This window comes from Meles meles, chromosome 7 (genome assembly GCF_922984935.1).
Source record: "Meles meles chromosome 7, mMelMel3.1 paternal haplotype, whole genome shotgun sequence".
NCBI classification, from domain to species: domain Eukaryota; kingdom Metazoa; phylum Chordata; class Mammalia; order Carnivora; family Mustelidae; genus Meles; species Meles meles.
The window spans coordinates 27,037,744-27,052,944 of NC_060072.1; the positions used below are offsets into that span (position 1 = coordinate 27,037,744).

The window sequence follows — 15,201 nt, forward strand, 5'->3', positions numbered from 1 at the left end:
TTTAGACAGGAAGGAAGGATCGGAAAAATGTCAGATTCAGGGATGTAAAGAACTATAAATGGATGAAAGTCTGGAAGCTGAGAAATGACTTTGTGATTGTGGCCTTGGTATAACCACTAAAAAAGAGATAAACCATGTAACCAGAAATATAATACAAAATAACAATGGAGGAGGACACAATATAGCATGAGCTGGAGTTTTTACAAGCCAAAAGTCAGTGATTTATGCTTATTTTCTACACACTGTCTCAAGAAATGAAACAAAAGAGGTACTGAATTATTGCCTTTGATATGTGGCTAGAATACAAAGTAGGCAGACAAAATGATGAAGTTAAAAAGGGAATAAAAACTAGCAAAATAAAATTAAGCTCTTTTCTCAAATCTACCACAATTCTGGCCCTAATGATGATTTTTAAAAATAGCTACCACTAGATGCATCATGGATGATTTGAATTATCTAATTATTTTCTCCTCAAAGAGCAAATCAAACATTACCAAATATAGTAAACTATGGCTTAGAAACATAGAAGGAAGCATTTCAAATATAAAATAAGAAAAAGACTTGGGTCAAGTTAAAATAAATTGTTCTGAAAACAAAACCAAAACTTCCTCTATCTCATGCTTGGCTTCTGAAGAAATATGGAAAAAATTAAACTAGTCCTTAAAATATATGCCCATGTTGGAAAAAACTGGGGGGGAAAAAAAAAGAAATTCACCGAACACTGAAAGGATTATCAGAACCAATACAATATAAAAGGTATAAAACAGCATGCCAAAATACAAGTTTTTCATGATTTATTAGTTTAAAATATAAGGTAGTATGGGACAACATGTTTTGTAAATCTGTACTAGTCAAAAATCATCTATCAGATTTTAGACCAGAAAACTGATGCCATAGCTGTGTTTAAATGGTTCACTCTGTGTACTGAAAAAGTCTTTAAGGAAAGAAGACGAAAAAGATAGGAGAAAAATTGAAACAGTAAAATAAAAACAAAACAAAAAAGATCTAAACCAAATAAAGGAAAACAAACAATTCCATTCTCTTTGAATACGGTAAGAAAACTTGAATATTTCTAACAGCAAATTACAAATTACAAGAGATTTTCTTATACATACTTGTGTATGTTCATATGGAATGTCCACAGAAGGGTGGTAGCACACTATCGTCCTGCCATCAGATGTCAAAGCAAGCTCTACTTTGCTAAAAAAAAAAAAAGAATGTTTTAGAAACAGAGTTATATTGTATTCAAGGCAGAATGATTTTCTTAGAGATAAAATTAACTAATCATAAGTCCCTGAAGAACATATGCTATGGCACTGGACTGGCAGACCTGGTACCCATATCATAGGGGACAACTCAGACCATCCCACAAAATACGTCAGCTTAACTACCACAACAAACCGTTAATGCTTAAGCCACTATTTTACCTATTTGTTTTTAGACTACCCAAATCTTTGGAAGGGATCTTCATGTTTACTCATCAGTATTATTAGACCATTTTTTCCTTATCTAAAAACTACCCTCATGGTACCTCCGTGGCTTAAGTTGGTTAAGCATCTGTCTTCAACTCAGATCCTGACCTTGGGGTCCTGGGACTGAGCCCCACCTTGTGCTCCCTGCTCAGCTGGGAGGCTGCTTCTCCCTCTCCCTCTGCCTCCCACCCTGCTCATGCTCTCTCTAATAAATAAAATCTTAAAAACTAAAGACTACCTTCAAAAAGCTGTAAGAAATATATTACTTTGTTGAATTATTAGAATTAAACATCAGCAAAGTACATAATCTTCCAATCATAAAGACTGCAGCTGAGCCCTTTTTCTAGATCAAGTGCCTTCTCCAAGTGCCTTTGGCGGAACAATACATCTGTAAGAAGCCTCCCGTAAAAAGAGTTCTGCAGTCAAATAAATTTGAGAATTACTGAACACTATCCCTTCCCTCCATTAATATCCCTCAGAAAAACACATTTTGGGCAATACTCCTCTAAATATTTTTTCAAGGAATACTCTGGCTGGATCTCATTCAGGTACCAACTGACTTAGACTGTTTTTCAAAGATCCTAGCAATTACAATTATACTTAAATCCATATATAGTCTAAGAAGTACAACTTTCAGTTTTCATTAACCTTACAACAATGTTCTCTAGATGTCTATAAATTTAAGCTTCTTGGGTTTCAATACTAACCAGATTCGAACTAGATCTGCAATTACTACAGCATATTTTAGCTAACAAAGGACACAGTATTAGGTTGTTTCACCAGGATTTTAAGATCGAATAGCATAACACAGCTATAATGAACATTTAATCTATCAAGTGATTTTTGATGAAGAATGGAGTTTTACATGATACAAAAAACACTTCTAAGACTCAATCTTTTCAGGTTTAAAAAAGTGTTACCTATTACCTAGTCTAATTTCATTGCTATCTTAGTACTTATTAAATATACACCTAAAATTCAAATTAAAACTAGTGTCAAGAGGGAAGAAAATATATTTTTACTAAAATGTGCAATAAAAACATCATAGCTTAAGAAAATATGCTGCAGTTTCTGTACATCAGACTCAACTACAGAGAAGAAAACAACATCTTATTTGCCTAGTTGTTAGTACAGTGACTAGAATTGAATAAGTACCAAATAAATTGAGACTGAATCAAATTATTTGCAATTTAGGGTTATTCACCATCAAACAAAAGATAAGATAAATAACTGCTTAAGCTAAAAGATATGAACCCCAAGAGAAAAAAACTATAAAAACTAATTAACTTTTCTAAAAAGCTAAAGAACGCTTTGGGATAAAAGACAACATTGCTAACAGCATGTCTGTCTTAACAACAAATTAAGGATTCACTGAAACACAATGATAATGATTTTTATTTAAAACATTTATGAGTCCTGATACTGCATAAATAAGGCCATTGAAATGATTTTTAAATATAAAATTAAAGAATAATCAGAAAAGAAAACAGAAGATACCAAAAACAAGAAATAAAATTAAATCATTTCAGATACAACTAACAGACTGTTATTTTTCCAATTGAATTTAAATACATACCAATTATAGTCATCTGGTAGAGGAGAATATGTAGATTTATGACAAACACAATATAAAGCTCCGTCTGCAAAACCCCAAGCAGTAAAATGGATTTGGTTAATTTGAGCATATGTTCTCATATAAATATAAAGCTAGTTTCATTCACTCAACCAATATTTACTGTGTTTACTATGAAACAGGGCCATACTAGAGACCAGAGATTCAACAAGATCTAGTCCCTGCTCTCAGAAAGGGTGAAAATCTGGTGAGAGACAAATAAACAAACAATTCCAACATAAACGACAAGCCCTGTTAGGAAGGGTAGGCACTGGGAGAGGGAACACAGACACGTTACAAAATTGGGCTGTGCAGGTTTAAGAACACTTTTCTGGTGAAGATAATGTCTAAGGTGCTCTGAAGGATGGAGGGATAAGCAGGAGTTGGTAGGACTGAGTACAATGTTCCTTCCAGGAAGTTACAAGTGCTAAGAATCAGAGGAATAGAGGAAGTATTTAGGTATTCTAAAAACTTGTATAAATAAATAAATAAATAAATAAATAAAAGCTTTTGTGAGACCAGGTGCACAGTTCACAAAGGGAGAATGGTAAGTGATGAAATACAAAATAAACTGTTCAAATTTAACTTTTCTTAATCAAAATGCTCACATTTCAAAGCATATTTTGCTTTTTTAGAATACCTGCATATTCAAGAGCCATAATTACTTTATGTTTCTCCTATGTTCACAGAAACAGTGCTCCTTTAAATACAAAGAAAAAATGTAAATGTAGCCCAGTACAGTTAAAAACGGTTCTGAATAGAGGAGTTCTCCCCCATCCATGTTTTTGCTTTCTGCAGTCTCAGTTACCCAAAGTCAACCACAATCCAGAAGCAGATGAGCCTCCTCCTGACACAGTATCAGGTCAGCAGTAGCCTAACTATATATACACAATGCTACGGCATTCACCTTGCTTCATCTTATCACATAGACAGTTTATCTCACATTATCACAAGAAGGGTGAGTACAGGACAATAAGCTATTTTGAGAAAGACCACATTCACATAATTTTTATTATAGTACATTATGAGAATTGTCCTATTTTGTTATTAATTATGGTTATTAACCTCTACTGTGCCTAATCAGTAAATTTAAGTTTATCACAGCTATGTATGTATAGGAAAAAGCATAGTATATATAGGGTTCAGTACTATCCACAGTGTCAGGCATCCACTGGGGGTCCTGGAATGTAACCTCCATGGATAAGGGTGAGCTACTGTATATGCTGGCTAAAGCCAAGGATCAACTTCTCTCAACTGAGCCTCTTGCTCCACGGTATGGAATGCAATCTCCATTTTGTTCAAACACCATTCATCCTTCAAAGTCTAATGCTACTCTTCCATGAAGTCCTTTTTCCCTTTCCTTCCCCACAATTCCCATCACAGAGAAAAGAGTAGTCTGTTGTACATGTCCCAAAACCTATGCCTCATACCACATTGCTATACCTTCCTTGTGGTCTTTTTCTTTCCTGCTTCAGTTATTTATATGTATCAAAGATGTGTAAATAAGGGGCGCCTGGGTGGCTCAGTGGGTTAAGGCCTCTGCCTTCGGCTCAGGTCATGATCCCAGAGTCCTGGGATCGAGCCCCGCATCGGGCTCTCTGCCCAACGGGGAGCCTGCTTCCCTTCCTCTCTCTCTGCCTGCTTCTCTGATTCCTTGTGATCTCTGTCTGTCAAACAAATAAATAAAATATTTTAAAAAAAGAATTATTAAAAAAAAAAGATGTGTAAATAAGATACATTTTCCATCTTTGTATACTCCTCCCTTCCCCAGGACTGCATATAAAGGTCTGAACATAAATTCTTACTCCAAAGCATAAAAAGTGCCTTAACAAAACTCACTTTTATCATAAAAGATTGCTCAGCAAAATGTCAATCCCAAAATTCTATTGATGTAATATAATAAAATACAAAGAATTAGAAATTTAACCTCATCTCTCAAAAGATTTTATTTTCAATGATCTGTGCTAATACAGAGAGGAGCATTCAGCATAAGTCAGAGGATGACGTAAACATCATTTACGCTTATTTTCTTCACACTGTTGAGAATCTTTTCAATTATGTACGAATTAACACTAAAAGAAGTTTTTAGTCTCTGAATATACACCAGCTCGGTGATATACATTCACTGAAAGAAACAGGGTTGGGTTGGGTGGCAGAGGCAGGACAGACAGAATTAAGTGTTTTTAAAATAGGCAGGAGGGAAAACTCAAGACAACGGTATTTCAGTTCAGCAAGAAACTGTTAAATTTCTACCCTGTACTTACACAGATATTTGTTTGTACCCTCATGACATACGTAACATTCTATGTCATATTCAGTTGTTTCTTATTTCCATAAACGTCTGTTTCACCTACAAGTGTAGATAAATTCCTTAAGGCCAGGAACCACACCTTGATCACGACTCTGTCCCCTACAGTGGTTACTAACAGAGAAGTGACTGCTGAACTGCCTCTAAAACGCTAACTCATTTACAATTAGTACATACTTAGAGATATTCATCTGACACTTTATCGAGAGAAAAACTCTAAATATGGTAAATATCAGAGGTTTTAAATATATAATTAGAATTGGGGCACCTGGGTGACTCAGACAGTTAAGCATCTGACTTTTTTTTTTTTTTTTAAGATTTTATTTATTTGTCGGGAGAGAGAGAGTATACACAAGCAGGCAGAGAGGCAGGCAGAGAGAGAGGGGAGGAAGCAGGCTCCCTGCCGAGCAAGGAGTCCGATGCGGGACTCGATCCCAGGACCCCAGGATCATGACCTGAGCCGAAGGCAGTGGCTTAACCAACTGAGCCACCCAGGCGTCCCAGCATCTGACTTTTGATTTCAGCTCAGATCATGGTCCTGAGATTGAGCCCAACATCAGGCTATGTGCTCAGTGGGGAGTCTGCTTGGGATTCTCTCTCTCCCTCTCCCTCTGTCCCTCCCCACACATGAGCGCATGCTCTCTCGCCCTCTAATAAGTAAGTAAACCTTTTTAAAAAAAGAATGCCAAAGTTAACATCAGTCAACTCAATTTATCAAAAAGAACTTCAATGAGTCAGCTCTCCATAACTTACAGGCTATTCTTTTTGTGTACACACATGTTTAACTGCTTTTTGATAAGATCTATAAAAACTGACAGTCCTGGGGTGCCTGGATGGCTCAGTAAAGCATCTGCCTTCAGCTCAGGTCATGATCCCAGGGTTCTAGGATGGAACACCACATGGGGCTCCCTGCTCAACGGGAAGCCTGCTTCTCCCTCTTCCATTTCCCCTGCTTATGTTCCCTCTCTCACTGTCACTCTCTCTGTCAAATAAATAAATAAAATCTTAAAAAAAAAACAAAAAACAAAACCAAACTGACAGTCCCGCTTAACCTTCAAATACTCAATATTTTAAGTTACTACAGGAAGGAATATACAGCACAAAGTGTATTCGACTAAATAAGATGGGAAGACCCAAGTTTCGATCACAGCTCTCATCTACCAGATATACAACCTTGGGTAAGTTTCTGAGGGGTCAGAGAATTTAAGTTCCTTCATCTTCATAAAACACCTACCATGTAGTATTATTCAATGTTGTAAATTTCAAAGTTGTAAAGATCAAATGACTTAGTATGCTTAAAAACATGTAAAATATTCCCCACATTCCCATTGTTGATTGCATATTTTGGAAGGTTTTAAATGTTCCTTTTGGCATATGGGAGGCCTTTTTATTTCTGCTCACTGAACTTTCTCCCTTTTGCTTTGCCTCTAATCTTAACTGTTCTTCCTTTTCATACGAGGTATCAGTAACAGTAATTCTACTTTACCTTCAATAATAGTAATGATAGGACTTGTGGAGAATAAGGGGCTTCAGGATACAAGAAGTTAGGCAGTCACTGAATATTAGGATGACTGAGTAATAATGCAGTAATTTTCTGGGGTAGCCTAAATTAATTCGTAGTTAACTAGATATTTTGATAACACAGTCCATTCCAATCAGTTCACAAACATTTATCATCTACCATGTATGAGAGGTACTAAGGAAACCAAAATAAATTAAACATTACAAATTTATAATCTACTCGGTAAAGTATACATAGATAATTTTCACTTATCCTGGGGCAGATTAACTGGTTTTCAGATTGACCTCAGTGATAGCTAATTGCTACATGAACTAGGAAAAAATGATTAGGTCTGATTTATCATCAGCTGTGAGGCTGGGTTCTAGTCAGAGCCAAGCGGAGGACAAGCAGAAGTCTCTCTCCCAATTCTCAACAACAAAAATACTCCTAAATAATCAAGAACTGACTACTGTTGTTTTGTTCTCATTTTTGTTTTTTAAGCGATAGGAAGAGAGAGAAAGGAAAGGAGAGGGAGAAAGAGAATTGTAAGTAGCCTCCACACTCCACAGAGCCCAATGCAGGGCTTGGTCTCACAACCCTGATACCCTGAGCCAAAGGGGTGCCTGGGTGGCTCAGCAGGTGTCTGTCTTAGGCTCAGGTCATGATCCCAGATCAGTCCTGCACAGAGCCAGCTATTGGGCTCCCTACTCAGTGGGTAGTCTACTTCTCCCTCTTCCTCTCCCCCTCCATTTGTGTTCTGTCTCTCACTTTCTCCCTCAAATAAATAAATAAAATCTTAAAAAAAAGGGAAATAAAGTCAGACGCTTAACCAACTGAGCCACCCAAGGACTCCCTGATTTTAGTTTATATCTAGTCTCATAACAATTTCCTCCTTAATTCACTTAATTAATTATACTTAAACCTTTTACCTCAGTTTTCAACTCTTTTCCCCTAATTCAACAAACATTCAATTACAAATGGCAATAAATAGGAAACATGAAGGAAGAGATTAAGGTCAGCCAGAGATATATAAAAAAGTTGGCTAGCACAACTAAAGAAAAAGCAAACCGATTATTACACTCTAACCATATCTGCTTTAGATATGGAAGAAGAGAGTTCACAGAGGAAAGGGAGAGTGAAAGCAAGACTGGTTGGGAAAGATTTTAATAGTCTATTTATTTATATGGGTCAATGTTTTGACTATCAAACATGTATTCCCAGGCTTTGAAGAAAATATTAGACCATGCACATTTCTTCAGAAAAGTACAAATTATATATTATATAAATTATAAATTTCTTTTTTGGGGGCACCTGGGTAGCTCAGTGGGTTAAGCCTCTGCCTTCAGCTCAGGTCATGATCTCAGGGTCCTGGGATCTAGCCTCATATCGGGCTCTCTGCTTGGCAGGGAGCTTGCTTCCCCCTCTCCCTCTCTGCCTGCCTCTCTGCCTACTTGTGATCTCTCTCTCTGTCATAAATAAATAAAATCTTTAAAAAAAATTTTTTTTCTTTTTTTTAAAACTAGGTGCCATGCCCAACACAGGGCTTGAACTCATGACCCTGGGGACTGAGAGTTACATGCTCTGCTAACTAACTGAGCCACCCAGATGCCCTTATAAATTATAAATATTTTATATACTATTAAATATAAAATGTATTTTTATGTTAAATATAAACATACATACATATTTTTAAATGGCTAAGGACAAAGAAAATACAAACTGAAATCCTAAATATTAGCAATAATTTTTGTAAGATGAAATTGTAAACTGTAAATCTGCCCTTTACTTGCTAATATTAAGAACTACTAAAAAGCGGTATGTGAAAACATAATGAATGTAAAGCGATTCCAGAAAGTTCCTCTTTGTCAATCCCTCAGTTGCCCTCAGCTACATCCCACTAGTGGTATATACAGAAAACCTTTTTGGTCAAAACCTTTTACTCTGTGTGTACATATATATATATATATATATATATATACACACACACACACACACACACACACACACACGTATATGGTAGATCATCTTTTAAATGCACAAATGGGATCATACAATATATACTGTTCTGTGACATACTTTCCCTCCTGTTTAGAGATCTTTTCATATTGGTGACAGCTGTTTGATCTTCATAGAGATGTGCCAAAAATTTATCCATCCCCTTTTGATAGCCATTTAGACTTTCTCCCCTTTCCCATCATTGCAAACACTCCCATTAAGAGGCTTATACAATAACTAAACACTTCTTTTTTTTTTTTGGCCTAACAACTAAATACTTTAAATTTTCTACAATGAACATGGGTTTCTATATTTGAAAAATCTCAAACATGAAAAAAGCTCACTTTGAATTGGAAATAAATGTTTCCAGAGAGTTCTGTTTGATATCACCCATTTAACTGCTGCTAACGCCATGGTGAATCAAGATCCTTATCGGGTGGTATGAAAGAAGATGATCTGAAGAGAAACCGATTTTAAAATCTTCAAGGTGTATCTACTTTCATTCCTGAATAAAAGATAAAGAAAAATTAGTACTACCTATGATAAATTAAAATGATACAATATATTGAATGCTACCAGAACAAGAGGAATTGCTAGCTAGAACGAAGTCACAAGAAAAACTTCTAAACAACTTTCCATTTCCATGTGATATATGACAAAAAACAACACCGAAATATAAGACCTAAAGCCCTGGAACTATGTCTATTACTATTTTTCTTAAATGCAAACTTCTCAGCACCTAGTGTACTTCTTTCCACTTAGTAAGCACTCAGGAAATGTGTAATTCTGCTTAGAAACAGTCACTCACACATGTTATACTAAGCATCCTCCTTCATAATGCTAAAGTGTCTGTGTAGAGCCTCTCAGGTGCCATACACAAGATCTTATTACATCACTTGAAGTAGGATTGTTTCTAATTAAATTAAATATTAAACAAGGTCTATCCTTTACCTATTAAATACCGATTTAGAGGAACACATATAAACACTAAAGTCCCAAGTAAAATTTCACCCTCTTATATATGTATAAGGTCCTTAACTTTGCAAGGTACTTTCACTACCATTTCATTTTACTCTACTAATCATAACAGGTATCTTTATTTCATTCACGAAAAAACTGAAGTACAAAATTTAAATGATTTGCTTCCAAGAACTTTACAGTCAGTCACTCATAAACTGGGAAACTTCGGGAAAGTCATTAATTAAACGACCCTTTGTTTCTTCAAGGTAAAATGGGGAAAACAACCATAACCTCCATGGCTTTTGTCAGTAAATGACTTATAACCATTGCTACATCCCTTGTTTTTCATCCACCTCGATGATTCTTCATTCCTTTCCCGCAACAGAGATAAAATGGAACTGGGACATAGGCCTCATAGTCTTATTTATTAGACTGAATTATGCAGCGCGATTCCTTGCACCGTCAGTACATTTGCACTACTTTCCCTAAGTTCATACAGCCTGGTTTTTACAGGTTATAACCTCGCTGCCCTACACATTATATGCTCTTTCACAAGTCTGTGAAGTAGGTATCTCCATTTTATATACTGAGAACCTGAGGCTCAGGTCAAGCGATTTACTGCCCACCATACCACTGCTTTGTAGGTTGCATGTGTGGAACGCAAACTCATAGCTTCTGACAACGAACCGCGGAACAAAATATCTGGGGAGACCTTAGGTCCCCTCAATCACGGCAGCTGGAAGACTCACTCCAGGGATAGAAATTCAGACAGTAAATTCCTTGGCCTATAATTCAACACCGAAGCAAAAGCAGCGGAGAGCCTCAAAGCATCCGCGGTTTAAGGAACACGCTATCATGCGCGTCGGGACTAGCACCCAGGGACAGAACCGAAAGACCTGGATTGAAGAGGTCCCCAGGCGATCAGCCCAGGCACGAGGGGAGCCCCACTGGAAGGGCACAGCCATACGCCAACCCTTCTGCAGGACGGATCCAGAATGTTGAAACTAGGGGCTTTACCCAGCTAGGGACGACAGGTAGAAGACATCGACATCTCTCCATAAGGATTCTGAACCTGCCTAGCTTCTAGAAACTCCTTGACCGGAGGAAGAGAGGGCAGCAGTTACCTGACAGCCGCTCACCACGAGCCCGCCATTTTACCTCAATCCGGGTCCTAGAAGACACCGTTTCACGCGCCTCCCTGGCCCGCGGGGCACTCTGGGAAATGTAGTCTCCGTGGGAAGAGCTCCGGGTGGGATCGTGAGGACGGGATCCACTAAATTTGTTCCTGTGTTTAGTTGTAGCTGTTTGCTTCAACCTTACCTCAAAAACAACACAAAATCACTGCTCCACGCACACATCCTTAGAAAGTAACAAGCACTATCTTTTTAAAAACTTTATACAAATTATTAGAGGAGCTCAAGGCCGATCCTTGGTGGGTAAGCTAAGGTTTTCTGGAGGGGAAGAAGTAATTTCAGAGAAGCACTGAAGGCCGGTGGAGTTGGATTTGACGTTTGACACAGGGAAGTGGGGAGGCCCTTTCACCTGAAAGCCCAAAACTGTGTTCTTAGAATTGTACTGGCTATTCATTAGGGGAGGAAGAAAATGTGCAAAATCCTGGACAGTGCCTTTTGTTTTTGTGAGGAGAGAAGGCACCTGGGCCTTTGCACTTCCCGTTCTCATTGCCAGCAATGCTTTTCTCTCACCTCTTTTCATGAGAACTGCCTTATTTTTTTTTTAAGATTTCATTTAGTTATTTGACAGAGATCACGAGTAGGCAGAGAAGCAAAGGGGGGGGGGAGCAGGCTCCCTGCTGAGCAGAGAGCCCAATGCAGGGCTCGATCCCAGGACCCCTGGGATCATGACCCAAGCAGAAGGCTGAGGCTTTAACCCACTGAGCCACCCAGGTGCCCCTATGACAACTGCCTTATTTTATACAGGTCTTGCTCCGATAACATCTTGGAGAGGACCATATCAGTGGATGCCTCAGCTGTTAGGCATCTGCCTTGAGCTTGGATCATGATCCTAGGGGGTTCCGGATGGAGTCCTGCGATGTGCTCCCTGCTTGGCAGGAATCCTGCTTCTCCCTCTCCCACTTACCCTGTTTGTGTTCCGTGTCTCACTGTGTCTCTGTCAAATAAATAAAATCTAAAAAAAAAAAAAAGAAGAAGAAGAAGAAGAAGAAAAGAAAGAAAAAGAACTTCATCTGCCCTTAACCCATTTCTCTCCTTTATTTTTCTTCATAACATTTACCATTATGTAACATTCTATTATCATTTGTTTCCTTGTTTAATGTCTGTTCTTATGCTGGAATGCAAGCTCAATGAAGGCAGGAACAACTATCTATCATGTTCTATACTCTGCATAAACCCAACATGTAGGACTGCATTTGGCCCCATTGTAGGCCTCTAATATTTGTTGAATGAATGAAACAATAACCCTGCAGATATCCAAAACAATAGATGATTGATTGCTGAAGCAGCAGTTTAGCCTGGGAATTCCTTTCCTAAGTGATTTGCAACATATCTACATTTTTCTGAAAAGAATCATAACTTTTATCATGTATTCAAGGAGGACAATAAACTCCTCGAAAGTCAAGGGCCATGTGATCTGAGTGCCTGAGTGGCTCAGTTGGTTAAGTGTCTGACTCTTGATTTTTAGCTCAAGTCTTGATCTCAGGGTCATGAGTTCAAGCCCTGTTTTAAGTTCCACGCTGGGCTTGGAGCCTACTTAAAAAACAAAAATAAAAACTTAAGGCCATAATTCTGAGTGGTTAATATTGAAAATAAGTGGACGTAATATAAGTTCACAATAAAGAAAAATAAATGTGAGCTACTTTGGTGTCTTGCCTTACTTCTACAGAATACCAAGCTTTTTCTGCTACTAATCTTAGGGCCCATGTCTGTCCTTTCTAATCTTGTCCATCCTTCAAAGCTGTCCTGTAATGTCTTTCTGAACTACATTGTAGGAAAAGACAGAGAGGAGAAACAGATTTGAATGAACAATCAACTGGACTTGTTAAACATTTGTTATGCAATGCAGAAGAGGGCTGGATCAACGATGACTCCAGAGGACACATCTTGATGGCTGAGAGCTGCGTGGGGACCACTGACCACCAGGAAGACTCACTTCATGGGACCGGGAAAAAAAATGACAAAGCTGAGATGAGAAAAGAAACCAATCATGTGCATGGGAAAGAGAGCAGAGACAGCTCTAGGCAAGGAGAATAACTTAGAAGTCTAAAGGGGGTAGAAATAGCTATCCTCTGCTGGAATATGGTGTGCAGGAGAGTGACAGGAGATGAGGTGAGTAAAGAGCCAGGTCATGTTGGGCATTATAGGCCATGTAGTGACCACATGGAATCAGAACAGAGGCCCTATGCATCAATGTTATGCTAAATGCAGTATGGAGTCACTGAAGTGTTCTACCACCAAAAAAGAGACATGATATGATTTACGTTTGTATTTATTCTTATATTTTAATTTTTTAAAGCTTTTATTTATTTATTTGAGAGAGAGAGAGCAAGAGCCAGGAGGAGGGGCAGAGGGAGAGGGAGAAGCAGACTCCCTGCTGAGCAGGGAGCCCAACATGGGGCTCCATCCCCGATCCTAGATCATGACCTGAGCTGAGACAGATGCTTAACCAACTGAGCCACCCCAGGTGCCCCAGATTTATGTTTTTAAAATATTGGTCCAGCTGTACTTGTGAGGAGTGGTGACGTGGTAGAGGATGGCAACCATGAGAGAAAGCGAAGGGCAGAGTGTCCAGGAATACATTGGAAGTAGAAACGACAGCTGAACCTGCTTCTGGATTATTGGATGTGGGAGTTGAGAGAGAGGAAAGACATCTCAGGAAATGTTTTGATGACTACCTTGAAGGTGGTGTGGTTCAGGAGATAGGGGAGACTGAAAGAAGAGCAGGCTGGGCTGGTAAGGGGTAGTGAAGATAGAGATGAGTAATTCCATTTGGGCATTGCTGAGTTTGAGATATCTCTGAGATGTAAATAGAGATATAATAGAACTATAAAAGGAGGCAGGTGGTTGGACAGATGTGTCTGAAGAATATAGACTGTAGGCTAGATGCCGATTTGAAGCCAGGGGAATGTTGAGTGCATATAGGGAGAGACTGTAGAAAAACAAAAAACAAAAAACAAGAAAAGGCCCCAGAATGTGGGCGCAGGGAATTCCAACATTTAGAGGTTGCATGGAAGAGGACGCCCAGCAAGGACGTCTCGGAGATGGCAAGGAGAGAGGCACTATGAAAACCAAGAGACCGTGGAGTGAGAGTAGCTAAGAGAGGCATGTTGTAAAGAAATTTGAGGCTCTTAAGTTTAAAACTATAATTCCCCCCAATACAAACTGGAAATGCCAGCAATAACTTACACTGGCCTACATAAAAGCAGTTTAAATTCATGCTAGTAAAGTGATGAAACAGACAAAATTTTGGCTTCAGATGGTTTTAGCTGAGGAGGGGATGGCCTTTTTTCTTCCCTAACTTCACAGAATAAAGTCAATTTTTATATAAATCAGAGATCAAAGACTCCAGAGCAATAACTGCCAAGCCATGAGGGCTAATCTTTCTAAAAACTTTAATTTATTTTTTATTACATAAAATTGTCTACAGTTAAATGCAAGTACTTACTACGTGTCAGAAATTAATCTTCAAACAGTTTACAAAGGTGTTTTTTTTTTCTATTCCTTCTGAGAGTCCTAGGAGGTGGGTATAATTATTATGACTGTCGTTATACAAATGAAGTTCCAGAAGCACAGAGAAGGGAAATAACTTGTTCAGCGTTATGCAAGGTACACCTGATAGACCTATGAATTGAACCTGGGAACTACTGACGACAGCACCCATCACCGTAACCTGTGCAATGCTCATTTCCAAATAGAAAACGTATATTAAAAAAAAAAAAAAACTAATACAGATGTTAAAAAAAAACACACCCAATAAGATAGTCACTGTAACACTTCAGTGTATCATCTGCCACTTTTCTTTCATCTCTTCTTTTGTCCGTATTAAAATAGCTAACATTGGGTCCCTGGGTGGCTCAGTGGGTTAGAGCCTCTGCGTTTGGCTCGGGTCATGATCTCAGGGTCCTAGGATCAAGCCCCGCATTGGGCTCTCTGCTCAGCAGGGAGCCTGTTTCCTCCTCTCTCTCTCTCTGCCTGCTTGTGATCTCTGTCTGTCAAATAAATAAATAAAATCTTTTTTAAAAATAGCTAACATTTATTGGACACGTTATGTGTACTGTTTTAAGATCCTGGGGAGCCTGGGTGGCTCAGTAGTTAAGCGTCTGCGTTCGACTCAGGTCAAGATCTCAGGGTCCTGGAATCAAGCCCTGTATCGGGCTCCC

At 38.4% G+C, this 15,201-nt stretch overlaps 1 protein-coding gene across 1 annotated transcript in view; it reads right to left on the minus strand.

Moving 5' to 3' along the window:
* The window catches only part of MRPL42 (mitochondrial ribosomal protein L42), a 31,630-nt gene extending 20,613 nt beyond the window's left edge, over positions 1 to 11,017 (minus strand). The window contains exons 1-4 of the mRNA XM_046013986.1: positions 10,973 to 11,017; positions 9,233 to 9,393; positions 3,049 to 3,112; positions 1,116 to 1,200 (exon numbers count right to left, since the gene is read on the minus strand). Coding sequence (XP_045869942.1) covers positions 1,116 to 1,200; positions 3,049 to 3,112; positions 9,233 to 9,302 — 219 coding nt within the window. The 5' untranslated portion in view covers positions 9,303 to 9,393; positions 10,973 to 11,017. The remainder of the gene's footprint in view (positions 1 to 1,115; positions 1,201 to 3,048; positions 3,113 to 9,232; positions 9,394 to 10,972) is intronic.
* Positions 11,018 to 15,201: the final 4,184 nt, after the last annotated feature.